The following is a 24430-nucleotide window of genomic DNA, read 5'->3' as shown; positions in this document are numbered from 1 at the left end:
GCAGTGCCACCACCTCCAGCAGCCGCAGTGCCACCACCACCAGCAGCCGCAGTACCGCCCCCACGACCACCAGCAGCCGCAGTGCCACCACCTCCAGCAGCCGCAGTGCCGCGACCACCACCGCCGATAGCTCTTTGTGCGAGTTCTTTTCTTCCAGTGGGGTCTGTGCCGCCCGGAACAACATCCCAGGTGACAGGAGCAGCACATTTCGCACAGGTATCAACCGATTCATCTCTGCCAGCTGGTATCGGAGTCCCGCCTCAGCGAGTTATAAGTGAGGAAGCACGACGCCGTCTAGAGGAGGCTGCATTGCAGGAATTTACAAGCGCTGCAGGTGATCATTACTTGAATCTGGACGAAGTAGTGCGAGACACCATTTGCAAGCTATTCTTTTTGAGTAATTATGACGTGGGTACAATGATGGCTTCTATGGTGAGGAGCCTGCACTGTTTGGGTCGGTACGATGTTGGTCTACTCCGTAATGATGACAGCACTGCCTTTACAGTCATCCAATCTCCCCCGTTCAACGAGGCTGTCGTGACGGACGAAACTCAACGTGCTGAAACGCGTCGTAGCGCCATTAAGGCGGCCAAGAGTCGGATAGAAAGCGCAGACAGTCGCTCTAGGTCTAGGTTTCTCGCTGTTGCCCATGCCGGAAAGAAGCCGAAGGCGCAACCAGACCGTGAACCTGCGATGGAGGTTCGCAAGGGGGCGGCAGCGGAAACGGTGGCCTCTTGCAAGACGTCGTACGAGCAAATACAAGACTTGCTACGGGCCTACCGTGCGAATAGAGCAGGGAGGGGAAGAAGTGCATCGGCGGGCCCACGAGCTCCGCAAGCTGCATCACCGGAGAGTGGCGGGTACTTTCTGCGGCGGTACGGTGGGAAGTACCCCAAGGAGAATTACTACGCCCATTACCGTCTGTACGGCCTGAAGAAGTAGCAAGGAGGATGACACTTCAGGTGGGCTCGCAGGGCAGAACTGCAATGAATAGAGGCAAGCAACAGCAGCTTTCCATTTTGGAGGCATGACACCGAACAGGAAAAGATAAAATAAAAATTGGATTCTGGTTGACGCTGGCGAAAGCGAAATATATATATTTGGGGGAATGCGCGTGTGCTCTCCGACCAAGCGCTGAGCGTCTCTCGCTTCGGATGTCAACTGGCCGACATCTGCGCCGGATTTGTTTTTTTTTTATTCTTTTTCTAGCGCGTTGTGCTAAGCTGCAGTTGACAAACGAATTACATTGATGCGTGTTTGAGTTGCCATGGGAGAGTCCTTTGTCTCGCGCATTGGTACTTACCCGGCACGATGGCCAACACGCCTCCGTATTATTGGTGAGGGGGTGGGGGCGATAATAAACTGATGACAAAGTGACCTAAACCCTCTTTGCCCCCGTGGATGCGTGGCATGCTTTTGGTTTCATGTATGCGTGCAAATGCTCATACGTATTGTGTGCGCCGACGAGTTCCTTCTGTGGAACTCTCAACTTGTTGTGATGAACGGTGGGCGGTGGGCGCATCCTTCTTGCTTCTTTGCTTGTGTCGGGGAAGGAGTGGTGGAAGAGATGTGGAATTAATAAAATGTCTGCTGTTTTTGTTTCTTGTGCGATGCGCATGCCTCATTGTCGCTTCTGGTAAGGGTAGTGAGTGCTTCCTGTATGCGAAGGGCAAGCCAGTAGGCATACACGCACTGTGGAAAAGTAATACAACCACTTAGGAATAAGGCGTCGAAGGGTGTAGCGGACCTGCAAACAACACGCGCAGGTAATAAAAACAAGGAAGATAAACAGTGGGGGGGGTCGTTGAGGCTAGTGCTAACTTCTGCTTTCAACAGCGATGGTGCGACGGAAGGTCATTATCGACACGGACTGTGGAGGCGATGATGCCATTGGAATCATGGCCGCCATGACGCACCCTGACGTAGAGGTTCTGGCCATTCTGGCCGTCTGGGGGAACGTGGATGTGGATCAGGGGATGGAGAATCTTGGAAAACTGCTTGACCTCTACGGGCGGGACATTCCCTTTTACCGTGGCGCCGATGGGCCACTTGTGACTGATCGTGAAACGGTACAGTGGGGAGGGTTTGGCCGGGATGGCTTTGGCGACGCTGGGTTTCCTCCGTCGGCGCGGGTGTCAGCGCAGCCCAAGAAGCACGCCGCTCTGGCCCTTGCAGATATTCTTAGGGATGCCAAACCCAAGGAGGATGAGGTGTACCAGCTGGTGTGCATTGGGCCCTTGACGAACATAGCTCTTGCTATCCGCCTAGACCCGGGTGCTTTCTCGGTGCTTGGCTCCGACACGGAACCCGGAGTGACGATTATGGGTGGTACAAGTGAGGGGAAAGGCAACTCGAACTTGATGGGGGAGTTCAACTTTCACTGCGACCCTGAGGCGGCGTTTGTTGTGTTTCACCACAAGGGCATCCAGCAGCCCATACAGCTGGTGAGCTGGGAGGTGACGGTGAACTGTGCCATGCCGTGGAGGTTTTACGATGATTGGGTGAACCGGTGCGAGACTTCAGAGGGATTCAGGTCGGTGTGCCAAAACAGATCCCAGATGTTCATTGAAAGAATGTTTCAGCGCCTGGAGTGCTTCACGCGGCCTGACGGGGATGGAACACGAGCTGACACTGGCGACGCCGAGGCAACGCAGGACGTCACCTGCGTCATACCAGATGCGGTGGCGATGCTTGTGGCGCTCTACCCAGAGAGTCTGCAGGACAGCTTCCTCACGTACGTCACAATTGAGATGCGGGGGCGGGAAACTCGTGGGGCGACGTGTATCGATTGGTACGGCACAGACCAATCCATGGCGAAGAAGGGCCGCTGGCGCAACTGCAGCGTCGTCACGAAAGTGAACCCTGATATATTCCTGGATGTCATGCGGCGAATAGTTGATTACCCCCTATAGGCGCTGCGTCAACCACGTACATCATGGCGGCTCCTTTGGCGTGACGGTGCACAGCACCTTTACGGGCAGGGGAAGAAGAAAAGGGGAAGAGGGGGCAGAGGACGAATATGAGAAATAAAGAAAGAGAAAAAAAAAGAAACGAGGCGGAGAAACGAGGCTGGCGAAGTAGAGATGAAGGCCCAAGGACACTCATCATGCGTGAAATGTGTTCTGCCGGAAATGAGGACCATCAGAGGCAGAGAGCGAGGTGCGGGGGTCCCATGCTACGGAGGAAGCCTGGCAGGCAGAGGCACTTAATCTCCCCTTGTCTTCACAAGGAAGAATAGGAAAAATAAAAAATAAATAAACAAATAAAGAGAAAAGAAACTACGGCGCGAGTGCGTAGAGAGGAAAGAGGGAAGGCGGGGGAGGGGGAGGGGGTGGGGCCGTTGTGCAGGGAATGCGTCTGCCTGATTGTTTCACGCTCAATCTGCGCCAATGTATGTATGCATGTATGTATCATCTATATATCAGTGTCTGCCCCTTGAAGTTATCCTCCTGCTCGAGTCTGCTTGGTATGTTGCTGTAAAAGCAAAAAAGGAAACGGGAAGGAGCAAAGAAACACACAGACGAAGAACATGATAAAAATACGCGAAAAAGAAAAAAAAAGACAAAAAAAAAGAAGACAAATAGGGAAAAACAAAAAAAAACAAAAAATAGTTTATTCGGCGAGAGACGCTGACAGTGGTTGTCTTTTCCTCTGCCGTCTTTCGTTGCGTTACTGATGGTGTTTCTAGCATTACCAGGTGCTTGTAGTTGGTTAACGGAAGTGGTTGCTTTATTTATTCTTCCCCACGTGTGGCCCATGTGGCTTCTCTTGTTGCCTTCCTCCTCTTTGGTGTTGAGTTGTTGCTGTCGTTTCGTTATTTTATTTTGTTGTTTGCGTATGTGTAGGGGGTTGCGCGGGAGGTGGAGGTGGGAGGAGGGCCTCGCTCCCGCTATTTTCATCTCTTTTTTATTTTTCTTTCTGTCGGTTGTCCTTCACACCTTTTCTATCGCCGCGCCCCGTCCCAAAGCAATCCTTCTCCCCTTCTTCGCTCCGCCTTCATGGAGGGTTTCTTTTTACACTTGTCGGCCCATATACCTCGGGTATTGTGTACATCCCCGCCGCGCGTTGTGGGGGGCAGTTTGTGGCACTGTTGCCCCGTGGCGGGTGGAGGAGGTGCGTTTGGGGAGTCGCTTGTGTTTTCCCCCATGCCTCTCTGAAGGCAGGCGCTTCTGTGCTCAAGTGAAGGCCGCACGACTGTAGCGCATGCTTTTGTGGCCTTTTGTTTTCTACTCCACCGTCCCTCCTCATTCCACACTGTCCTTTGCTTGCTTGTTTTTTGTTTTTTTTTTTTTTTTTTTTAGGAGTTTTACGTTTGGTTACCTGTACGTTGAGAACTTTACGATGTCTGTGGAGGAGGAGGTGCGGGTGCATGCACATGAGGCAAGAAGAATTAAAAAAGAAAAAAAAGGGTGCCTGTGACGCTTACCTGCTCTCACTCTGCAGCCTCTACTTCTCTCTCTCTCCCTCTCCCACTTTGTGTACACGGGCATGTGGTGGACTTTGTGCTTGTCGCCTCTTGCCACATGCACACAACAAAAAAAAAACAAGCAGGGAAATGTCAGTCTTCGAGGCGCGACAGAAGGTGTATGCAACGCTGCACGGGACCTTCCACGCCGCGATTGTGCAGGAGGTGTCCTTGGACGCTGAGACAGGCCAGTACCTGTACTATGTGCACTACGTTGAGCAGGACAGCCGCATGGACCGCTGGCTGCCCGCCAGCGAGCTGAAGGAGAGGCGGCAGGGGCGTCAGGCGAGCAAGCAGCAGGTGAACAAACCAAGCGGTGGCGGTGTCACGACGCGAGGGCAGAGCCGACTTGTTGCAGAGGAGGACGACGAGCTCCCGCGGAGCCCCGCCACGCCGACCTCCTCCGCCAAACGCAATAACCTGCAGAATTGCGTCAAGGTGTCAACAACGCGGGCACGGAAGGACAGCTCATTTTTCTCCCGGCCTAAGAATATTCACAAAATATGCATGGGGCCCCATGAAGTGGATGCGTGGTACTTTTCTCCCTACCACCTCGCCCGACCCCAGGTGCAGGAGGGACTAAAGCAGAATGCGGAGCTCTTTGCGGGAAACCTGGAGCTTCGGCTACGCCAGGAAAATGACAAGAGTTCATTTCGGGCCGCCGCCGCTCTCACGTCGTTTGTGCTTCATATCTGCCCCTTCTGTCTTCACCCCTTTACGGCACACGAGGACGTGGTGCGACATCTGCGGCTTGTGTGTCAACGATACCCGCCAGGGAACGAGATTTACCGCGATCCTGTGCGCCAGCTCGTCGTGCTCGAGATGGACGCGGTGGTGGAGCCCGTCTTTTGCGAGCATTTAGCTCTTCTTTCCAAGCTGTTTCTAGAGCACAAGGCGCTCGATCATGACATGACACCATTTCTATTCTACGTGTTGTGCGCCGTGCAGCCGCACGGGCTGGAGGTGCTGGGGTACTTTAGCAAAGAAAAACATTCGCCGGAGATGTATAACCTTTCTTGTGTTCTTGTGCTGCCGCAGTTCCAGAGTCGCGGCATTGGACGGTTTCTGATTGAGTTGAGCTACGAACTGTCGCGGCGGGAGGGCAAGATTGGCTCCCCCGAGAAGCCGCTAAGTGACCTGGGGGAAAAGCTCTATTTAGGATACTGGGGAGATGTCGTGGTCTCCGCACTCGCCCGCGCCATGGAGGAGAACCACTGCGCCACGCTCGACTACCTTGTGCAGGCCACGTATATTTCGCAGTCGGATGTCCTGCGGACGCTGCAATACCTGCGTCTGCTAAGCGGAACGCAGATTGTTGTGTCGGAAGACAGCATTGAGCGCTGCTACTCCAGACGGCTGCAGCGTGAGCGGAGTGGGCATAATTATGTCTTCTACCCCCACTTACTGAGCTGGAGTCCGCACATGTACTACGAGCTGAAGGAGCAGGACATCACCCCACCGATTTACGTGACACAGAGCGAGGAGTTGGAAGGGAATGCCGCAAGCAAACGACAGCATGTTTTCTAGTGCCTCGCGTTGTCCGGTCCCCGTATATACATATATATATGGTGTGCTTCCCCTTTGCGGCTTGTGGTTTTCCTTTGCAGACACATCTGCGCTGTGTGTTGGTTGTGGCCCTCTGTCTCTTCTTATTCAGTTGCCTGCAGCAGCAGAACGGAAAAAACGAATAAATCTCCACAACGACTGTCATCCGCTCCCGAGAATCTATTTGGTGTTTCCCCTTCGTTTGTGTTGTGCCATTTCCTGCGTGTGGAGGGGGTTTTTGGCCTCGTTGCAGTTTCTTATTATTATTATTAAAGTAGAAACAAAAGAAAAAAAAAGCAAAGAAACGACATGCGGCGCATCGCCTTTATTTTTCCGACCCTCAGTCGCGTGGCCGCAGGCCGCGGCGGCGCTACCACCACCACCACCACCACCACCAAGCCCGGCAGTAGCAGCAGCAGCAACCTCAAGCTGGAAGAGTTGGCCGGGGCGTACTCGCAACTGACGCTGAAGGAGCTCTCTGAGCTGCAGCGGCTGATCTTCAAGAAACTCGGACACACTGACGAGTTCTACGAGAAAGCCCTTTTGCGCGGCCTCGGTGGCGGCGGTGTTGGCGGCGGCGTTATGATGCCAGCGCACGCCGCGGCGGCGATGGCAGCAGCGGCGCCGGGGGCGGGGGCTGCAGCGGCCGAGGAGCCCTCGAAGACGGAGAAGAAAAAGGTGGAGAAGTCCACGTACGACGTCAAGCTGGCGAAGTTTACGCCGGACATTAAGGTAAAGCTAATCAAGGAGCTCCGCTCCGTCACCAGTCTTTCCATCTCGGACGCGAAGAGCGCCATCGAAAAGTGCCCGGGGCTGGTTCAGACAAACATGCGGAAGGAGGATGCGGAGAAGCTCAAGGGGCTCTTCGAGAAGCTCGGTGCCACGGTGGAACTCATTTAGACGGCGCAGCCCCCTCCCCCTTATTCCCCCGAGCCAAATGATGCGGATGATGATTTCATAGCGGAATTGCACGGAGAAACGGAGTGCGTGCGGAACAGAATTATGAACGCCTCTTCTCCACTTCCTCTTGATGCTGCGGGTAGTGCGTGAGGGCGTCGTGGTTTTCTTATTGTTGGGACGTTTTTGGTTTCTTATTTTTCATTTACTACACACACACACACACAGACACACACACCGCCTCTTTTTCTCTTGGTTTCCTTGTTTTCTTGTTGTTGTTTTCTGTGTCTTTCGTGGTATGACGCTATCTGCAGTCGAGGGACGGAGGCAGAAAAAGGAAGAAAAAAGGGTGTGTGTTGTGTGTGGGTGTGTTGCGTGCGGAAGCATGCGGGACGACAACGTCATCAGCGTCACCGGCCGTCGCATCAACCCGGACGATGGTGCGGTGGAGTACAGCGTGCAGTGGGCAGGGTACGACAACGTATGCGACACATGGGAGCCTCGCTGCCACCTCCTCGCCTGTTGTGCCGGCCTTGTCGGCGAGGTGGACGCACGCGAGGAGACCGCGGCGTTGCAGCGCATCGCGTCGTGGGCACAGCGAGGTGAGGGGTGGAAACGTGCGCGAGACGCAAGTCCCGTGTCGGAGGTGGACCCGCCGCTGTACGGCATCATCGTGCACAGCGGCGCCGAGGATGGGGCGAAGAGCAGGGGGTCGCTCGTGGCCCTCGGTGAGCGTGTCTTGGCGGACGCCACCTCGCTTGATCTGAACCCAACGAAGAAGAAGCGGCTGCAGGGTCAAGGCGAGCATGACCCCGCGTGCGACCCGGCGCTGCAGTTGGAAAAGTGCTGGCGGGAACAACACGCCGTGAGTTTCATGCACACCTGCGCCGTTGCTGCCCGTCGCACGCCGGCACCGATGCAGTTCGAGTTGGGCGCAGGCACCGATAAGTGTCGTGACGCATCGAAAATAAAAATATATGGCATTGCGCCCGCCGCGCTCGTGCGAAGCGGCCAAATGCACGACACCGTCACGAGTTGCGGGCCTCCTAGTGGCCGCTCAGAGGCGGAGCACCTCCACCGTCAGTGCAACTTCGACGGCGCGCTCGCACACACTGCGCAAACGCCTTTGCTCGGCAAGCGCGAACAACTTGTCGTGCGGTATTTTCTCATGAAAAACAATGACGGGCAGGAGCAGACGCCGCTGACGATGCCGCTGTCCGTTTTCCGTCGATATTACCCACAGTTGTTGCTGGACTTCCTGCTGCACCACGCGCTCGTCATGGAGTCTGCGTAGCGCAGATAGTGAGCTGCGGGCCCTGTAGCAGTAGGTGGTGGTGGTGTTGGTGTGGTGCTTGGAATTTGTGTGGCGAACCACCAGTTGTTGCTCTTACAGTTCGACTGTTTTCGCTTGGGTGTGTTTGTTAGCTTCCTTCTGTCCTCCTCGTCTCACTACTACTACTACTACTACTATTATCATCCCCGCGCCCACTCTCTTGCTTCGACGACGGGAGGAAAGAAGGAGGAAGTTATTTGTGGTGCGTCTGTGCGGTTACTGTGCTCGGCCTCGTCTCTCTCATGCCGCGGCTTCTGACTTTTGCGAACGGTGTGCAGTCACGCGGGGAGGGTTTCATCAAATCCCCGGCCTCCGGGATGTGGCAGTGCACCCTGCTGTCCGGCCCTCTGCCGCAGGAGTGCGGAGATCACGAGGCCTCCGCTTCTGCTCTTTGTGCCGCCGCGGAGACGGCGTGGATGGGGCCGCAGCCACAGCAGCAGCAGCGACAGCGGCGGGGGAAGAAGGAGGATGCCATTCTGCTGCACCCGCGCTCGTCGCTTTTGCCGCTGCAGTTTCAGCTGATATCTGTCAGCAGCAAGTACCTCTGCAGCCTTCTCGTCAACGCCCGCCCGCATCCGTTGAGTGAGGTCCACATCTTTCGCCTAGACAAAATAAAGCCCGGCACCAAGCTCCCTGACACTGTCACTGTCGCCTTTGCCTCGGCGACGGAGGCCACATGGGCGGATCTGCTGTTGTTTATGCAACAGGCAGCAGGCATCGGCGGTGCTGGCGAGGCCACCCACACGGCGGTGTGGCGGCTGAATTGGGTGGCCCCCGCAGAGAGCGGCATCAGCGTCGGTGCCGCGTTCCTTTGGCGTGTCACGGAGGCGCTGCCGCTCTGTGGTCGCGTCCAGGACGCCGCTACAGAGGCAAATGAGGAGGCGACGATGCATATTGCGGTGGTAACAGCGAAGGAAGGGGCGGTTTACACCCCACCAGGCCGCGCCGTCCCCATGTCTGAGGGGCCGCCGCCGCTTCCGCCGAAGCAAACCCACAGAGAGACGTCTCCGGATGGCCTGCCACAGCGTGATTTGTCAGCGGCGTTTATGGAGGCCCAACGGGAAGCGGAGGTTTCCACAGCGTCTGCAGAAGATGAATCGATGCAGGAGGTAAAGAGCAACCCGCAGCCAACCTATGCAGAGATCCTTGTGCGTGGAATTCGGCAACGCCGCGCTGACGCGACGACGTCTGCGGAGCAAGCCGTACGTGAGTGGCGGCAGCGCCTCATCACTCTACGGAAGCAGCTTTACCGCGGCCTCTGCATGAATACAGCACCACGCATTGCGAGGGATCAGATATCACTACTACAAAAAGAGGAACAGCAACCATGTCATTCGACTGGTGCGAAAGTCATGGCGCTTCTACTGAAGACTGGTATGCAGGAGATGCTGTGCGATGTGCTGTTTGACGCAGCCGCATGTTTATTGATGGGAGGAGAGAGGTCGCGCGGTGCCAACCGGCTGCTGCAGGAATGTGCCACCACGGCCCGGACAGCTAGTGAAGAACTGGGGGAGCGGAAAGACAATGTGGTGGCGGCACTGCAGTTCTCGCACGGCATTTTGCAGCTGCGCCTGTTGCGTCATCGTTGCTACGCTGCGGCGTTGCTGGGGCAACCGGTGACAGCTGCGATGCTGCACGAGGCGTTGCGGGAGCAGAAGCAGGTGATGACGCTGCTGCAAGGGGAGTGCGCCGGCGCCGTGTGTCCTGGCGGCGCCGCGATTAATGTTGGGGATAACGACGACGACGACGACGGGGGCTCGGCTGGAAAGCAGCTTGCCGTCGGCGTTCTGACGGCGGCCCTCTCGCTCATGGAGATGTCTCTCCTCGTGAGGAAGTCTGGTGCGCTGTGCGACGATATGACGAGCGCTGCAGGGTCGCTGCTGTTGTGGCTGCGCGACACCTCCGGCGGCCCCTTTGAACTACCTGTCGCCCTTCTTGCGCAACTGGAGGAGAGAGTCGCGGCAAGCACCCGTGGGCGGCTGCATGGCATGCATCGGCGATGCAAGGTTTGTCCCGCCGCGCGAGGGAGCAGAGATCGTGGGAAGACGGAGTTTTGTTGCGGTGTGGTGCGGGCTGTGCCGTGCAGCGCCGTCTTTGACCACCAGTTTGCTCGGACAAGGGCACTTATCCGGGTCCTTGAGGCCGCCACCGCGGCGAGAGGATCAGCCGGTGGCATGTGCGGCGGGTGATGGCGTATGCTTGCAATGCAGGGGCAGGCGGGCGTCAATGACGTCGTGTTCTCATTCCCTTCTTTCTTCTTTTTTTTTTTTTTGTTGTGTGTGTGTTTCTTGTGTTGTTTCTTCTTGTAGGCTGCATGGGAGGATTAGACGCGCCACTTCCATCCGCAGCACGCTGCTGCTGGCTAGAGAGGAGCCGGCACACACAGACTGTGTTACTTTACAGAAGAGAGAGGAAATGTGCATGGCGGCGTGAGACAGACAAATAGATGCGTGGGATTAACGTCACGTAATTTTTAATTCCTTTCTTTTGTTTTGTTCTGTTATTATTACTATTATTTAATTGGTTTATTAGCTTACTGTTGCTTTTATGGTTTGTTTGTACGTTTTCATCCTCGAGTGATGGAGGCGCGAAAAAGTAGGACTTCATCCACATATTCCTTAGATATATGTATGTATATATATATATATATATATATACATGTTGGGTGTTTTGCGGCTCACTGCCGTCGCTGCTCGCTGCTGAACTTATTTTCCCCTTCTTCTTCCGCTCTCTCTCTCTCTCTCTCCTTTCCTTGTCGCCACAGAGGTACCCAGCCAGCGACATCCAATTCACACAACCATGACGGACGCCATCGATGTGACCACGTACTGCGACGACAAGGCTCTCGGCCAGACCGCGCCGTCGCTTGCCAATCTCGAGCCCCTCCGCGGCGAGAAGGTGGCCCTCGAGCACGGCAAGGTGTACGTGCTGTACTTCTTCAACACCTTCTACCGCGGCGCCGACCCCGTCAACGAGGAGCTGACGGTTCTGTCAGAGAAGTACGGCGATAAGGTGGTCTTCGTCGCGATCAGCAACGATGCGGATAAGGAGAAGACGGAGAAGTACCTCAACAAGAACATCGTGGACGAGAACACAAAGAAGCCGCTGCGGCTTGCCCCGCCGCACATCCTCTTCGACGACAAGAAAGCGACCGGCAAGACGTACGCAGAGGTCTCGAACCTCACCGTCATGTCCTGTCCGATGGCCTTCATTGTGAAGGCCGACGGAACCATTGCGTGGAGGCAGCAGTTTCTGCAGACCTTCACCATCTCGCAATCCAACTTTGAGGCGCAGCTCAACCACGTACTGGCGGGCGAGGCGCTCGAAAGTAACGGCCCGCGGCCCGCTGTCCATATCGAGGAGGAGGCCGCTGAGGTCGAGGACGAGATGTCGCTTTTTTGAGCCCTTTGAAGAGGCAGTCGTCGTAACTAACACGGAACACAACAGCCGCGGCAGCGCGGGGAACGGCCAGATAAACCCGAGGTAAGAATGAGAGGTGGAACAAGAAAAAGAAAGAAGAAAGAAAAGGAAGAAAAGGAGGGGAAAAAAGAAGAAGAAAAAATTTTTTTTTTTTTACTTTGTGGCTTCACGCTTTTGTGAGCGGTGCTCTGCCCTCACAGAGCGGCATAAAGAAACGAAAAAAGTGAAAGGCGCTAAGGGAGCGAAATGAGATCTTTGGGCAGCAGCAGCAGCAGCAGCAGCAAGATTGTGCATGCACACACGCAGGCGCACAGTTCAGGTGGTTGTGCGGGCGCTTTTGTCTCCCTGTGGTTTTTCAGAAGTGTGTCTGCCTGCATGCCTGAAGTACACAGCTGCGTTTAAGTCGGTGTCTGCGTGCGTGCGTGCGTGCGTGTGCTTTTCTCTCAGATGTGTCCAGACAGGCACCACATTTAGACCCTGACAAGCGCTTTGCTTCGTGTTTCTCTGTTGTTGTTGTTGTTGTTTTCCCCCACGCACACGACAAGAAGAGGCAGAAGGAAAGAGAAGCAGCCGTATGAGATCCGCGCCGTCGGCGACAACAACAAGCGGGGAGGCACCAGTGGAGATCCTCCCCACCAGTGGGTTTGTGTTCCACGAGGTGGAGGAGCCCATGGAGCTGCTCTGCCCACCGAAGCTGCTGCCCATCAAGTCCTTCTCGCTGGAGCGGCTCGAGAAGCTCGAGAAGCGTGTGGTGGACGAGACCAACGCCAAGCGCACGCTTCGGCGGAAGCAACAGTTCACCCCCATGTGGAACACCGACGCGGCGCCGGTCAAAGAACCGCCCAGTGCATGATGAGGTGATGCCGCGGCATCGTTGCCCTCTCAGCTTGCCTTGTCCCCTCTCCCTCTCCTCCTTTTTCTCCCTCAATTTCTTCCGTTTTACTTGCGTGCATAGACACACGTGCGCACATGTCTCTCTGTGTGTGTCTGTGCGCATCACGGGACCAGGCATTTCTCTTTTCGTTTGCTTCTGCCACTTCCTCCTCCGCGCGTGCATGCACAACAACATGCATACACACTCTTTGCGAGCACTTTCATCCGTAGGAGGTGATAATGACGGGGGTTCTAGTCGCTGTCTTGTTCTCTCTGCGGCTCGATGTGGTTGCAGACCTGCAGGTGCGTGTACTTCTGGAGGAAGCACAAGCGCTGCGAGGGTGACACGCTACCGCCCGTACGGCACTGCGCAGCGTCCTCTTGTCGAGGAGCAGCTGCCCCTCCAAGCATGCGTCGAAGGTCAACAGTTTTGTGGCGGAGATGAACTCCGCGATCGACGCTTTCGTGCTGAGAAAGGAGCGGCTTTTTTTGGAACTTGACGGCCGCATGTCGCTGCAGTCAGACAAGTCGCGGGTGCGGCAGGAACTGTAGGCGCTGGAGGATGAGAGAAACACACACACCACGGCCGCACGAGAGGCAGAGCTCCGGATGGAGCGCGAGACGTTGCAGCTTCAACGCCTGTGTGAGGACTGTGAGGCGCGTGTGAATCGCATGCGCCTCTCCTCGGTAGAGCGAGCGGAGCGGGAGCCGTGTCGCCGTAAGCAGAAGTTGGAAAAAAAAAACGATAGCAACTGCGGGAACGTGGCGCCTTAGATGCACGTCTCGCTCCGCAAACTTGGTGCGTGGAGCAGTGCCGTAGCGATGCAGCGGTGAGGGTCGGCAGAGCGCCGCGAAAAAAAGAAGTCCACGGCTAGTGTCGAAATTGAACTAATAAGGAAGGCGCACAGCTTGCTTGTTGCGTAGCTGTGGGCAATCGACAAACACCTTGCAGCTTTGCAGAAACAGGTGCGGTGTTGCCTATTGACATACTCGCCGAAAGTGAAAACAGCGCTCGTAGGTGAAGGTGGGGCAACACTGAAGCAGTTGCAGGGTGAACTTTGGTGTCGCCGTCTGTATGGACGGGGTTGGCGTTGGCCGTGGCGTTGCTGTGGGTGGTGAGGCGGATGTTGTTGTGGCTACTGCAGCCATCGAGGAGATTGCCGCTGCGGAGGCGGCGTGCAATCGCAAGGTGGTTTTGCCGTACGATGCCACACTGCAGGCGCGTCTCATTGGCAAACGCGGTGCGAACGTCCACCGTATTGAATTGGCGAGTGGCGCCTGTTTGGACGTTGCACGGGGCGTAGTGACTTTGCGCGGGATGCAGGCGTCTGTGGCGGCGGTGCAGGAGTTAGTGGAACGCTTCCTCGGCAACCAGCACCGCGCGGAGCTGTATCGCGTCATTGGGTAGGAAGGAAGTGTCATCAGTCTACTGGAGAAGGAAACGGGCGTGTGTAGCCTTCGCGTGGGTCGCCCAGCACAGAAGATTGTTGCCGTCGAGGTGGTGATGTGGTGCTGCAAGGAGCTTCTTGTCGACACTGGCCAGCCGCGACTTGAGATACACGGCGACGAGGTTCCCACATGGGCGTTGGTCGATGTGGACGCGGGCACGATGACTGTTCATGTCAGCACACAGTCGGCGGGGGCGGCGCCTGTGATGCCGCACTCTCTGCAGTGCACAGAGGCGCGTGTGCTGGTGGAGCGGTCTTTGATGAGGCTGCTGACAACCGCCCGGATGGAGGTGCGTCGTAGGCCGCATGGCCAACAAGGACAAGGGGAAGAGGAAGAAGCGAGGGAGACGGGAGACGTGGTGCAGGGGGAAATCCATGACGAGGCCCCAGCGGGTGAGGGAGGAGGGTGAGGGCAACAGGCAGCAGAGCCAGACCACGAGTGCCCTGCTGACGCCCCTGTAGATGTCGCGGTGTGACTACGTGTCAAAGGCGTCCTTGGAGGGGATCGTATTGCTCCGCGGGGAGGTGCATGTGTTTGTGTGTGTGTGGCACAAAATTTTTAAGTGATGCGCAGCTATGAACTATCACATGTTTAGTGCGCCTCTGCCATGTTTTCTTTCTTTCATGTTTTATTGGTATCATTATTTGGTTTTGTTATTTTTCTAGACCTGCCGGTGTGGGTGTTGCTGTGGCTGTTACTACACCCCACTACGACTACTACTCCTCCGCCTGCATTTAGTCTCGTGTGTGCGTCACGGGTAGGGTGGGGTAGTTAGAGAGGCTGGCGTGGGGCGCAGTCGCTCAAACATGTACGAGTACGACGACCAGCAGTTCAAAGAGGAGGCGTTGCGGGTGAAGGCTGCTGAGGTAATTCAGAAGCGCTGGAAGGAGTATGCCGCTCGACGCGAGGCCGAGGCGGAGACGTGGCGCGACAAGGCGGTCCATCTCGGTGCTGCTGCTGCCGCCGCTGCAGCCGCCGTGGTGGCCGCAAAAGAGGAGGAACCCACGGCTGCCGTCAGCGTGACGGAGGAGCCGCAGCGGCTCCTAGCGGAGTACACCCGTCTGGTAGAGCAGCGCAAGGCTGTGGTGGAGCGAAGCCTCTCCTGCCAGCGGCAGCTGGCGCGACACTTTGCGTTGCAGCGGCAGCGGAAGGGCGAGGAGCGGCCGCAGGCGGTCTCGCCTGAGGCAGAGCAGCAGTACTGGCTGGCGGTGCGGCAGATGCGGGACGAGCAGCAGGTGGTGCAGAGCCAGAAGGATGCGGCGGGGGCACTGCTGTCGGAGATAAAGCAGCAGCATCAGAGCACCATTGACGCGGCGCTGGCGCAGGAGGAGGAGTTCCGTGAGTACATCAAACAACTCGCCCAGGAGTCGGTCTTTGTGCGCACTCACCGGCAGCTTACGGCGGAGGAAATTGCGGCATTCCTCGAGCGGGATAAGGATCAGCGATTCAAAATCCGGAACGCCCGCATCCGTCACCTGCTACTCTGCCACGATCTGGAGAAGCTGCAGCGAGCCGCTGCGCAGCGGGATCTGCAGCAGGACGGTATGAACCTCATCGACTTTGAGCAGCTGAAGATTGAGAACACAAACCTGAACGAGAAGATTGAGGAGCGCAACGAGGACCTGCTGAAGCTGCGGCGCAAGGTCACCACCACCATTCACGTGCTCACCCACGTGAAGGAGAAGCTGGAGTTTATGAAGGTTGAGAATATCCAACTGCGGCGGCAGGTGTCTACGACGGAGGAGGAACTCAACGAGCTTCGCGACAAGCTGGCACAGACGAAGCGGCGCCGCGACCATTTCGCCACCAGCAACATTAAAATGCGGGAGAAGATGCCGATGGTGGGGTCCGAAAAGCTCCTCTTAGACTACGAGAGGCGTAAGGCGGCGTGCAAGGCGATGCGGCAAGACGTCTTGGACAACGCCGCGAAGCACAAGGAGCTGCTGGCGGCTATCGACCGGAATCAAGTGGTGTTAAACGGCCTGCAGAAGACGCTGGCGCTGGGCAACCCAGCGAATGTGGGGGTGGCGCAACTGAGGGCGATGACGTAGTAACACCGGCAGGTGCGGAAGTAGTGGGTTGCCGGCATGACAGTAACACGAGATGCTCTGTAGAGACAAGAGAAAGGTGCATACAGAGAGAGAGAGAGGCCGGTGACACAATGTACAGTGGTGGTATGAACTTGCAGAAATGCATGTCCTCTCTTGGAGAGACTCGCATGCCACCCTCTCCTTTTATTCCTTCGTTACCCTGATGTATTATTTTCACTCCTCGCTCTCGCTCAGTCTGTGTGTTCTTCCGCCTTTGTTTTACTGTTCCTTTCGTTGTTTGTTTGTTTCTTCTCCTCCCTTTGGCCACCCATTCGCCTTTCAGTCCTCTGTGACCACGTTCAAAGATATATGTTGGCTGCCTTTTCGGTTGGCAGTGAAAATGCGTTTGAGGAGCGGCAACAGGAGCAGCCTGTGCTTGTCCAAACTATCCGCACTGCTGCGATGCCGGCGGACGCAACACCGCTGGTGCGTTTTGTTGTGGGCGCGGCTGTGCTGGGCACCGGCTTTGTGAGGCCCATCACGTTCTTTCCCATCATGACGACCATTAAATCTACCGACTCGAGTAAGCACGCGGTGCCGGATGTTCCGAAGGGACCACATGAGGCTCAGCTGGAGCACGGAATACAACGCTGCCAGTGGGCCGCCTCCTCCTCGGCGCAGGTGGATCGCCGCTACAGCGAGCTGGTGGAGTTTCGCACGCTACTCGCCTACCAGTTTCCCACCATGATTGTCCCGCCGCTACCGCCCAAGTCAAAGCTTGAAAACTTTGGTACCTTTTTAACCAATGAGAGCATCCTACTCACGCAGCAGCGCACACTGGTGCGATTTCTTCGCGAGCTTGCCGTGAACCCCGAGCTGGTATACTTCTCTGCGCACACCCCACATTTCTTTCAGCTGCCCCGCGAGAGTTTTGAGGACTGGATCAGCATCATGCGATCCGCTCTCGCGGGGTTTCGCCAGTGCAATGCCTCCATCGACGCCCACAGCTCACGCAAGGGTGGATTGCTGGGCTCCGAGTCCGTCGCCGCCTTCACCGGTGAGTCCACTAAGGTTGTGCGGAAGCTTGTGGGGATGCTGCATTCATGGATGGGCGGCGGCGGGGAGAGTCCCCCAGCACAGCAACCAAAACAGCAACAGCAAGGTCGGAAGTTGGCTGGCAATAAGGCAGCTTGCGCGGAGGTACTCAATACGATGGAGGATGTGAACTACTGGACCTGTGAGATGCGCTTTCTTGGGGATTACCGTGAGGCCCTGCTCGGGGCGGCGCGTCCGTACCTTGCTGTCATGGAGCAGTCGGTGGAGACCGTCACCGCCACGAAGGAGGTGGCGGCGGCGCTCGAGAAATACGCCAGCGTCCTCGGTGTCTCCTCTGCAAATAAAGACCTTGCGCAGGTGACGCTGGAAGCTGGACGCTTCTTTGACGTGGCCGCCACTGCAATGGACCGGTTTCAGGCCAAAAGGAAGAGTGGGGTGTACGAACGACTACTCTTTGAGGTTTCGTACCTTGACGCCGCGATGGACACGATTGACCACGTGCTGTGCCTCTGGCGTTACTGTGACGAACTCGTCGGGGCGCAGGCGTCTGCCGCCTTTGTCACCTACACAAGGAGCGTGAGCATTAAGCTGCGTAAGTTTTATCAGCAGCGATTCCTGCGCAACTTTAAGTGCCGCATGCAAAACGTGCTGCAACGCATGGTAGAGGCGGAGCACCACTATGTGGAGGAGGTGGAGGCGAGTATGAAGGACACCGCATTCGCCGGGACCATAAAGAATCCAAAGTACGCGGAGTACGTCTCAGGATCCCCGCTTGAGCCGGGCAGCCACAACTGACGTGGCGTGCGTGTGTCATTGGGGTGCAAGGCATGAACAGGGCGCAACGAAGCATGAAGCGGGGGCGCGGTGCGGCAGGTGTGTAGCAGCCATTAGTGATGTAAGAGGAAGGGGAAAAAAAGATACACACACACGCACACACAGGCGCATGGTTGTTGGTGGCGGTGCTTTTGCGGCGGGAGCTTGATGTGGATGACTGGAGAGGCGCACGGGAAACCGGGTCAGGAGGGCAGGGGAGGCAAGGCAGCGAGCGCGGTAGTGAAGGGGGAGCGAACGAAACAGAAAAAAGAAAAAAGAAAGGAAACAGAAGAAAGAAAGGCTGGCGAGGGGTGGTGCCATTATTTTTGCTGCTTGTGGATCTGCCTGCTGTGTTTGCCTTCCCTTCTCCCTCTCTTGCACTCTCCTTTTTTTTTAAAAAAAAAAGTTTTGTGTTTTGTTTTACCGCAGCCGGTGAATGACGGAATGTCAAAAAGGAAAGAAAATTGGAAGAACGCCGCAGCGGCGCGAAGATGGCGGAGGGGAGTTCTCCAGGCGTGTAGGCAACAGAAGTGTAGAGGGGAAGGCGACATGTTCACCGCCGCACCTGCGTTGACGCCGCTGCGTAGAAGCCGTTTGACACGTTTTTACATTTTTCCCCCTCTTATTTTATTATTGTTCCCTTTTTTTTTTTCTTGCTGCTGCCAGTGTGTGTGTGTGTGTGTGTGTGTTCATCGATGTGCCCCCACTCTCTTCCCCCCTTCTCTCTTTTCGCTGCCTGTGGGCGGTGCAGAAGAGGAAACGATGCGCGTGCCCTTCGCTCTCACATTCTCTTTTTGCTGTGGGTGGGGGTGGAAAGGGAGGAGGAAGTAAAGCAGCTATGGCTGACGAGGGCACCAGCACGGAGGCGGCACTGCAACTTGACCCGACGAGCCGCACGTTTGACCCAAAGGCGTACATCCGCCACGCCCACGCTCATGTGAGGCATGTGGACATTGAAAAGAAGCTTTTGCAAACCGTAGGTCACGAGGTGGAAGTCGCGGAGGAGGCGATGAAAGGGCTGATCCGTGACAACATGGGGGCTTTCATCAGCTGCAAGGAGGCGATGGACGTGATGTACGCCAACGACACCTCACTCTTCACGGGGGAGGCGGTGGACCCTATTGCAGGAGCGTTCAATGCGCTGCTGGAGGAAGGGGAGGCGCTTATGGCACCAACCGTGGAACTTTTTGAGGAGCTGCGCAGCTGCAGGCTCACGAAGGAGATGCTTGAGAAGCTTATGGTGGTCTGGAGTGTGCCTGGCGCCATTTACGAGTATTGTGGAGCGCGTGTGCCGCAGCGTCAAGGCAGCCAGGATCGGCGCATGAAGGGGGAGGCGGGCGCATCGAGGAATGCGGACGGCAGCTATGGCCATAGCAGCGATCACGCAGAGGAGGGGATGAGTGAAGTGGCGAAGGATAGACGTAATCTTGCCGCCGGGGACGGCAGTCTACCGCGGGGTGTGCGAGGCGCCCTGGAGGAGGACACAGACAGTGCTGACTCAGGCGGTGACTACGTCCTGAGACCCGGTGAGGAGCTGATTCTCTGGCACGGCACCCCGCTTGCACTTCGGCGGTCCAGCCGTCAACAGCCCCGAGGCGAGGAGGCAGCGGGGGGGCGCAGCAACTACGAGGCAGCTGGGCTGAGCCTGCGCCGCGCCATGTCATACCTGGAGGAGAACTACGACCTGGAGCATGCGATAGTTCTCGGCGTCGAAACCGGTGACGACACCGATCAGGAGACGGAAGGAGCACGCAGCTCGCCGACAATGCAGAAAAATCAAAAGCAGCAGCACGCCGTCTTGATGCTGACGTATCGCTACGCCTTGTCCCTCCTCCGTGCCGCGTTGTATCTTGGTGAGACGATGGCGCAGGAGCTGCGGCACGCCAGTGCCGCCGACACGGTACTCATTGAAGACACCCTCTCGTCGATGATGGACGTTGCCATTGCAACGGTGAAGCTGCGCCACTTCTGCTGGACTGTTTACAATAAACTACGACCTGACGCCCCCCACGCCCTCGCTTTGTCGGAACTGCGGCAGGAACTGCAGGAGAACAGCAGCAGCAACAACAACAACAACAACAACACCAACACCAACGTCCATGAAGACGATGAGGACGACGCTGTGGAGTCGCCTGTCTTGATGTCGTTGCTTGGTTCCTTTGCTGAAACCGAGGCGAGCTCCAGCATGGTCACTGCAAAGCTGCTGCTGTCGAATGCCTCGAGCGAGCCAGGCAACCAGCTGCAGGGCAAGGAATCACAACAACGTCCATCCAATCCAGCGCAGTTGTTGGAGCACCCGGTGGAGTACTACGTCCGCATCACCAGGAACCAGCATATACGGATGATGGAAAGCGCCGCATTGAACATTGGCCGCGAGGCAAGCGAGTGGCAGATGAAGTTTATGCCAGGTGAGACGACTGCGGAAAGCGCCTGTATGCGCGAGAACGGCAGTGCACCACGAGTTGGGTGGTTAGATTCCATTACAGCGACCGGGGGATTGCTTGGCAACGCCGATGCCTCGTTTGTGCTCTGCAACACAGTTGGATTTAAACCGATGGAGTCTATTGCGCTGGCAGCGGGCACTGTAAGTGAGCGCATCAAAGTCGGTGGCTTTGGCGTCGATGTGGCGGAGTCAAGTGAACAGCAGCACGCGGAGGCGATACTAGAGGCATTCCGCACCCCCGAGATGAATTTCTCGCGCTTCACGACGTTTAGCATCGGTCAGGTGGAGATGAGTGGAGTGCTGGAGTGCTCAGCCAGGCAGCTTGTGATGTGCAGTGCAAGGCTGATGCGGCAGCTCACTAGTCGTGCAGATGCCACAATAGACATTTCCACCTCTGTAGCCACTGTGGACACCTTCTCTGGTCGCCTCTTTGCAGCCTACGTGGATCACCTGGAGTTTGTGCTGGTGTCGTACTGGGGTGGTATTGCGGCCGCCGTGCACGCAGGCATGTTCGACTTTTCATTGGATCCCAACAGCGCGTTGTACCGCATGATGCATGGACCAGCGGTGTTGGGTGCCCCTGATGCTGCGGCGGAGACAGCTCTGGCCTCGGCGGCAGCTGCGGTACAAGAAATCAGCGTCGCAGTTAACAGAAATAAACGTGCGGAGGAGCTGCCGCGTCTCACGTATATTCCAATCGTACGGGAGGGGTCTCCGACGTTGCGGCAGCTCTCGGTGGAGCTGGTGCGACGGGGTGTAAAGACCACCGGGGAAATTCTCCATGCCCTCTTCCTCAGCAGCATAAACCGCACTTTGCTGCGGAGTTTTGTGCACACTATGGCTGCGTATCGTGTATCCGACGTCGTGAACAATGGGTGTGGAGAGGAAGAGGAAGAGCACGTCGAGCTTCACGCCGCCGTGCTTGTGGAGGTCATTCTCACGCATTGGGAGAAGGCCATGACGCACGTGAGTGACTCCGTGCGGCGCATGAAAATTGTGATTGGAGAAAGTTGTACCTCTGCCACTGTGGTGAGTGAGGTGCAGGCGCATGAGGTGGGGGAGTTGCTGGAGGATCTTGAACAGCTGCGTTCCAGCCTTTTTAGCTGCTACACGCACGGTGTCGGCATGCTGGCCAAGGCCTACGTGACGCTGCTGCCCTCGCTGCAGCAGACGACGCCGGCGATGAATGTCAATAAAACCGTCTCCGCCCGCGTCAGCCGCGAGTTCGTCTCATCGGTGCTGGTGAACAAACTTCTGAACCTGCTCTCCGTCGTGATCGACCGCACCGCACCCTTTCTGCAGCGTTTTGATGAGGTGTACGATGGCATTGACCTCTTCGCTGCGAAGGCAGAACGCGAGAGGCCGGAGGATGCCAACCAACAGAGGCAGGGCCACCGTGCACGCGTCCTGCGGCAGAAGCCTCAGGAAGACTTGGAGTGGCCCACGCAGCTTGACACCGTCACCACCTTCATAACCCAGTGCAACAGCAAAATGGTGCTTAAGCACGTGGAGGAGCAGGAGGAGATGTTGCTGGCGTTAGTGACGAACATCATGCTGGTCTTTGTTGACGCCCTGCACCAGAGGGCCTTACTTGGCGCGAGCAGCATCCTTGAGTCGCGGGAGGTGGTTCATATTGATGGCCTTGCGGATGTCTTGTGCCTTCCAACGGCAGTTGTGCCCATTGTGATTGGGGAGCTTGTGTCACCATGCATCTTGCAGGTTGTGGCCGCGCTCCGGACGGATGTGAAGACCGTGCAGGGGGTAGAGGCGTTGCTAAACCGCAAGGAGGAGCACTTCCGGGCCGACCACATCTCGCAGGTGGAGGATCAGTGCCAGCTGGTGGTGGATGCCATGCTCAGTATGCTTCTTGTCACACCGCAGCAACGCATCACGCGGGAGGTGCGGGCCTCAGGCTTCATGATGCCCATGATGGACTGGCAGCGTGTGTCGCTCCACACTGCCGGTGCTGTGCGGCCCTACGTCGCTGACAGTCTTTTATTGATTGTGCAAGCCCACGAAGAGCTGGAGTACCTGCGGCAGCCACTGCTCGCGGCGGTGGTGACGCAGCGGCTCGTGTCACACTTTGCCCTAACCTTCGTGACAGCGCTGACCAGCGATGGAAACGCCTTTGAGGTGTCACTCGACTGCAGCGTCAATTTTCTCACGCACGGTCTGCTGTTGATTGAGGCGGAGGCACGCACCATTCTCAGCGTCGCAGATACGCTCGCAGACAGTGTTATTCGTAAATCTGGCTTTGGTGCCGTAATACCGGAGCTGAACGTGGTGCGTGAGGTGCTGCGCGGTACTGTGACGGCGCTGCAGCGTCAAGGCACCGCCGTCTGCGAGGCCCTTGCGTCGCGCCAGGCACAACCCCCTTCCAGCGGCAGCAACGGCGGTGGTGTTGGTGAGGCGGGCGAAGCCATGACAGTGCGGCAGCGCGAGGCACGGTGTGCGGAAATGGTGCACAGCGCCATGCGACGCCTGCACTCTGTCGTGGAAGCCATTGTGACGCACGTAGACGACGCCACCGTCACGGCGGCGTTTAAGCCCCTTGTGGGCAGCGTCACCGGGAATGTTGCAGAGCGGCTGGCGAGGCGTAGGGAAAACTACCGTCTGGCGCATGCCGGGCGATCACAAGCAGAGAAGAAGCAGGTGAAGGTGGTGAATCCAGAGAGCAAAGCAGCATCAGTGGTGGCGGACGAGAAGGACAGCGGGGAGGCTGCAGCGGAGGCTACGACACGCTCCCGGCGGGTCATGCGAAAGCAGCAGCGGCAGCTGAAAATAAAAGAGGAGGTAGGTAGTGATGCCGTGCCGACACCGCGAGCGGTGGAGCACGCATCAGTTCTGCAGCGCGCGGCTGAGCAGGAGGTGAAACGCGCCAGAACCTCGACGGAGGTGCAGGGCAGCACGAGCGCGGCTGAGCGGAGCGCGGTGGATGTGCATCAACCGCGCGGTGGCGTGGGCACTGCGGGGCGCTCCGTGCGGGGACGAAGAGTCGTCCCGGAGGAAAGGGCGAACGGCTCCTCCACCGCTCCGTCGCCAGCGGCAGCGACAGGTAGGAGCGGTGGAGGAGCTCATGGGCATCGCTTCAAGCGGGCCCTCGCGCTGTGAAACCGACGGCACACCTTCCCCCTTCTCTCAGAGTATGTTCTCTGCCACTGGGTATTGACGGCAATACAGGGACACAGTTGTGTGCAGGACAGTTGCACTGTTTCTTTATGCTGCCCACGACGCCGCGTGAGGGAGGTATGGCGGTTGTGTTTTAACTACTTCTCTACGCGTGTCGCCGCTTTGGTTGACCTCGTCATTTCTGTGTGGCCCCTGCGTTGCACGCTCCCTTTTTTGGCGTCTGACTGCATTCACGAAGGGAAGTGTTCGCAAACGCAAGCACAAGCAAAAGGGAAAGCAAAGGAATAAAAAGGCGAAGAGGAAACCCGTACGACTACATACATGTCGAACTGCATCTTCTGCAAGATCGTGGAAGGAGCGATCCCGTGCCACAAGGTGGCGGAGACCGCCAGGGTGCTGGCCTTCATGGACATCAATCCCCTTTCCCACGGCCACGTGCTGGTGGTCCCCAGGGTCCACGCGGAGTTCCTGCATCAGGTGGAGACGGAGACGGCGGCGGAGGTGGGAGTGCTGCTGACAAAAATTGCCCGCGTCGTTGCCGAGGAGGGGGAGACGACGACACAGTACAACATCCTGCAGAACAACGGCAGGCTCGCCCATCAGGAGGTGCCGCACGTGCACTTCCACGTTATCCCGAAGCGCACGGAGACGGAGGGGCTCGGTATGCGCTGGAACACTCTGCCGACCGACCACGCCGCCTTCGCGGCGGAGGCGGCGCGGTACCGGCAGGCCCTGGAAAAGATATGAAAGGCCAAAAACATATGCAAGAGATGGAATCAGAAGAAAGAAAACTTTGGGCGTGCTTTTGCTGCTGTTATTAAATTTGTTTTTGTTTTTTTCTTTCTTTCTCGCGTTGTAAGACGCGTAGTGAAGGGAGGAGGAGGAAACGTGGGGAGAGTCTGGGGGAATGGGGGATCATATTGTCGTTTGCGTTGCTGCACCCCGTGCTGCAAAGCTAGAGGAGGTGAGGGGTGTAG

At 57.0% G+C, this 24430-nt stretch overlaps 15 protein-coding genes across 15 annotated transcripts in view, besides 24 other annotated features; 13 read left to right on the top strand and 2 right to left on the bottom strand.

The window, feature by feature from the left end:
• Positions 1-232, bottom strand: part of TraAM80_01851 (uncharacterized protein) — a gene marked incomplete at both ends in the record, with an annotated part of 498 nt that extends 266 nt beyond the window's left edge. The window contains one exon of the mRNA XM_029378879.1: positions 1-232. This exon is cut by the window's left edge and continues 266 nt beyond it. Coding sequence (XP_029241357.1) covers positions 1-232 — 232 coding nt within the window.
• A 188-nt stretch (positions 233-420) lies between these two features.
• Positions 421-942, top strand: TraAM80_01850 (uncharacterized protein; the record flags this gene model as incomplete). Its single annotated transcript, XM_029378878.1, has 1 exon — positions 421-942. The coding sequence occupies one exon, from the start codon at positions 421-423 to the stop codon at positions 940-942; it is 522 nt and encodes a 173-aa protein (XP_029241356.1).
• Positions 943-1838: 896 nt separating this feature from the next.
• On the top strand, positions 1839-2912 carry TraAM80_01849 (nucleoside hydrolase; the record flags this gene model as incomplete). The annotated part of the gene is made up of 1 exon (XM_029378877.1): positions 1839-2912. One exon carries the CDS (start codon positions 1839-1841, stop codon positions 2910-2912), a length of 1074 nt encoding a protein of 357 aa, XP_029241355.1.
• A 110-nt stretch (positions 2913-3022) lies between these two features.
• Positions 3023-3051: a microsatellite.
• Positions 3052-3241: 190 nt separating this feature from the next.
• Positions 3242-3278: a microsatellite.
• A 111-nt stretch (positions 3279-3389) lies between these two features.
• Positions 3390-3422: a microsatellite.
• A 123-nt stretch (positions 3423-3545) lies between these two features.
• Positions 3546-3608: a microsatellite.
• Positions 3609-3786: 178 nt separating this feature from the next.
• Positions 3787-3832: a microsatellite.
• Positions 3833-4269: 437 nt separating this feature from the next.
• Positions 4270-4299: a microsatellite.
• Positions 4300-4429: 130 nt separating this feature from the next.
• Positions 4430-4469: a sequence feature (GA-rich).
• Positions 4470-4555: 86 nt separating this feature from the next.
• On the top strand, positions 4556-5992 carry TraAM80_01848 (putative histone acetyltransferase; the record flags this gene model as incomplete). Its single annotated transcript, XM_029378876.1, has 1 exon — positions 4556-5992. One exon carries the CDS (start codon positions 4556-4558, stop codon positions 5990-5992), a length of 1437 nt encoding a protein of 478 aa, XP_029241354.1.
• Positions 5993-6288: 296 nt separating this feature from the next.
• Positions 6289-6318: a microsatellite.
• Position 6319: 1 nt separating this feature from the next.
• Positions 6320-6910, top strand: TraAM80_01847 (60S ribosomal protein; the record flags this gene model as incomplete). Its single annotated transcript, XM_029378875.1, has 1 exon — positions 6320-6910. One exon carries the CDS (start codon positions 6320-6322, stop codon positions 6908-6910), a length of 591 nt encoding a protein of 196 aa, XP_029241353.1.
• Positions 6911-7117: 207 nt separating this feature from the next.
• Positions 7118-7145: a microsatellite.
• Positions 7146-7256: 111 nt separating this feature from the next.
• Positions 7257-7285: a microsatellite.
• Positions 7286-7292: 7 nt separating this feature from the next.
• On the top strand, positions 7293-8201 carry TraAM80_01846 (uncharacterized protein; the record flags this gene model as incomplete). Its single annotated transcript, XM_029378874.1, has 1 exon — positions 7293-8201. The coding sequence occupies one exon, from the start codon at positions 7293-7295 to the stop codon at positions 8199-8201; it is 909 nt and encodes a 302-aa protein (XP_029241352.1).
• A 33-nt stretch (positions 8202-8234) lies between these two features.
• Positions 8235-8258: a microsatellite.
• A 97-nt stretch (positions 8259-8355) lies between these two features.
• Positions 8356-8380: a microsatellite.
• A 102-nt stretch (positions 8381-8482) lies between these two features.
• Positions 8483-10429, top strand: TraAM80_01845 (uncharacterized protein; the record flags this gene model as incomplete). Its single annotated transcript, XM_029378873.1, has 1 exon — positions 8483-10429. The coding sequence occupies one exon, from the start codon at positions 8483-8485 to the stop codon at positions 10427-10429; it is 1947 nt and encodes a 648-aa protein (XP_029241351.1).
• A 59-nt stretch (positions 10430-10488) lies between these two features.
• Positions 10489-10545: a sequence feature (A-rich).
• Positions 10546-10862: 317 nt separating this feature from the next.
• Positions 10863-10897: a microsatellite.
• A 70-nt stretch (positions 10898-10967) lies between these two features.
• Positions 10968-10986: a microsatellite.
• A 53-nt stretch (positions 10987-11039) lies between these two features.
• On the top strand, positions 11040-11642 carry TraAM80_01844 (uncharacterized protein; the record flags this gene model as incomplete). The annotated part of the gene is made up of 1 exon (XM_029378872.1): positions 11040-11642. One exon carries the CDS (start codon positions 11040-11042, stop codon positions 11640-11642), a length of 603 nt encoding a protein of 200 aa, XP_029241350.1.
• A 98-nt stretch (positions 11643-11740) lies between these two features.
• Positions 11741-11802: a microsatellite.
• Positions 11803-11919: 117 nt separating this feature from the next.
• Positions 11920-11943: a microsatellite.
• Positions 11944-11975: 32 nt separating this feature from the next.
• On the bottom strand, positions 11976-12467 carry TraAM80_01843 (uncharacterized protein; the record flags this gene model as incomplete). The annotated part of the gene is made up of 1 exon (XM_029378871.1): positions 11976-12467. One exon carries the CDS (start codon positions 12465-12467, stop codon positions 11976-11978), a length of 492 nt encoding a protein of 163 aa, XP_029241349.1.
• A 70-nt stretch (positions 12468-12537) lies between these two features.
• Positions 12538-12586: a sequence feature (G-rich).
• A 1022-nt stretch (positions 12587-13608) lies between these two features.
• Positions 13609-13941, top strand: TraAM80_01842 (uncharacterized protein; the record flags this gene model as incomplete). Its single annotated transcript, XM_029378870.1, has 1 exon — positions 13609-13941. One exon carries the CDS (start codon positions 13609-13611, stop codon positions 13939-13941), a length of 333 nt encoding a protein of 110 aa, XP_029241348.1.
• Positions 13942-14037: 96 nt separating this feature from the next.
• Positions 14038-14391, top strand: TraAM80_01841 (uncharacterized protein; the record flags this gene model as incomplete). Its single annotated transcript, XM_029378869.1, has 1 exon — positions 14038-14391. One exon carries the CDS (start codon positions 14038-14040, stop codon positions 14389-14391), a length of 354 nt encoding a protein of 117 aa, XP_029241347.1.
• A 397-nt stretch (positions 14392-14788) lies between these two features.
• Positions 14789-16033, top strand: TraAM80_01840 (putative coiled-coil domain-containing protein 96; the record flags this gene model as incomplete). Its single annotated transcript, XM_029378868.1, has 1 exon — positions 14789-16033. The coding sequence occupies one exon, from the start codon at positions 14789-14791 to the stop codon at positions 16031-16033; it is 1245 nt and encodes a 414-aa protein (XP_029241346.1).
• Positions 16034-16285: 252 nt separating this feature from the next.
• Positions 16286-16323: a microsatellite.
• A 58-nt stretch (positions 16324-16381) lies between these two features.
• On the top strand, positions 16382-17863 carry TraAM80_01839 (uncharacterized protein; the record flags this gene model as incomplete). Its single annotated transcript, XM_029378867.1, has 1 exon — positions 16382-17863. One exon carries the CDS (start codon positions 16382-16384, stop codon positions 17861-17863), a length of 1482 nt encoding a protein of 493 aa, XP_029241345.1.
• A 124-nt stretch (positions 17864-17987) lies between these two features.
• Positions 17988-18006: a microsatellite.
• A 133-nt stretch (positions 18007-18139) lies between these two features.
• Positions 18140-18181: a microsatellite.
• A 365-nt stretch (positions 18182-18546) lies between these two features.
• Positions 18547-18570: a microsatellite.
• A 149-nt stretch (positions 18571-18719) lies between these two features.
• Positions 18720-23435, top strand: TraAM80_01838 (uncharacterized protein; the record flags this gene model as incomplete). The annotated part of the gene is made up of 1 exon (XM_029378866.1): positions 18720-23435. One exon carries the CDS (start codon positions 18720-18722, stop codon positions 23433-23435), a length of 4716 nt encoding a protein of 1571 aa, XP_029241344.1.
• Positions 23436-23701: 266 nt separating this feature from the next.
• Positions 23702-23734: a microsatellite.
• A 40-nt stretch (positions 23735-23774) lies between these two features.
• TraAM80_01837 (adenosine 5'-monophosphoramidase) lies at positions 23775-24200 on the top strand (the record flags this gene model as incomplete). Its single annotated transcript, XM_029378865.1, has 1 exon — positions 23775-24200. One exon carries the CDS (start codon positions 23775-23777, stop codon positions 24198-24200), a length of 426 nt encoding a protein of 141 aa, XP_029241343.1.
• A 53-nt stretch (positions 24201-24253) lies between these two features.
• Positions 24254-24300: a sequence feature (A-rich).
• Positions 24301-24430: the final 130 nt, after the last annotated feature.

Source organism: Trypanosoma rangeli (genome assembly GCF_003719475.1).
Source record: "Trypanosoma rangeli strain AM80 chromosome Unknown Tra_15.4_contig_00039, whole genome shotgun sequence".
NCBI lineage: Eukaryota > Euglenozoa > Kinetoplastea > Trypanosomatida > Trypanosomatidae > Trypanosoma > Trypanosoma rangeli.
Note: the sequence above shows the minus strand (reverse complement) of the source record. Positions and strands in the feature narration are given on the sequence as shown.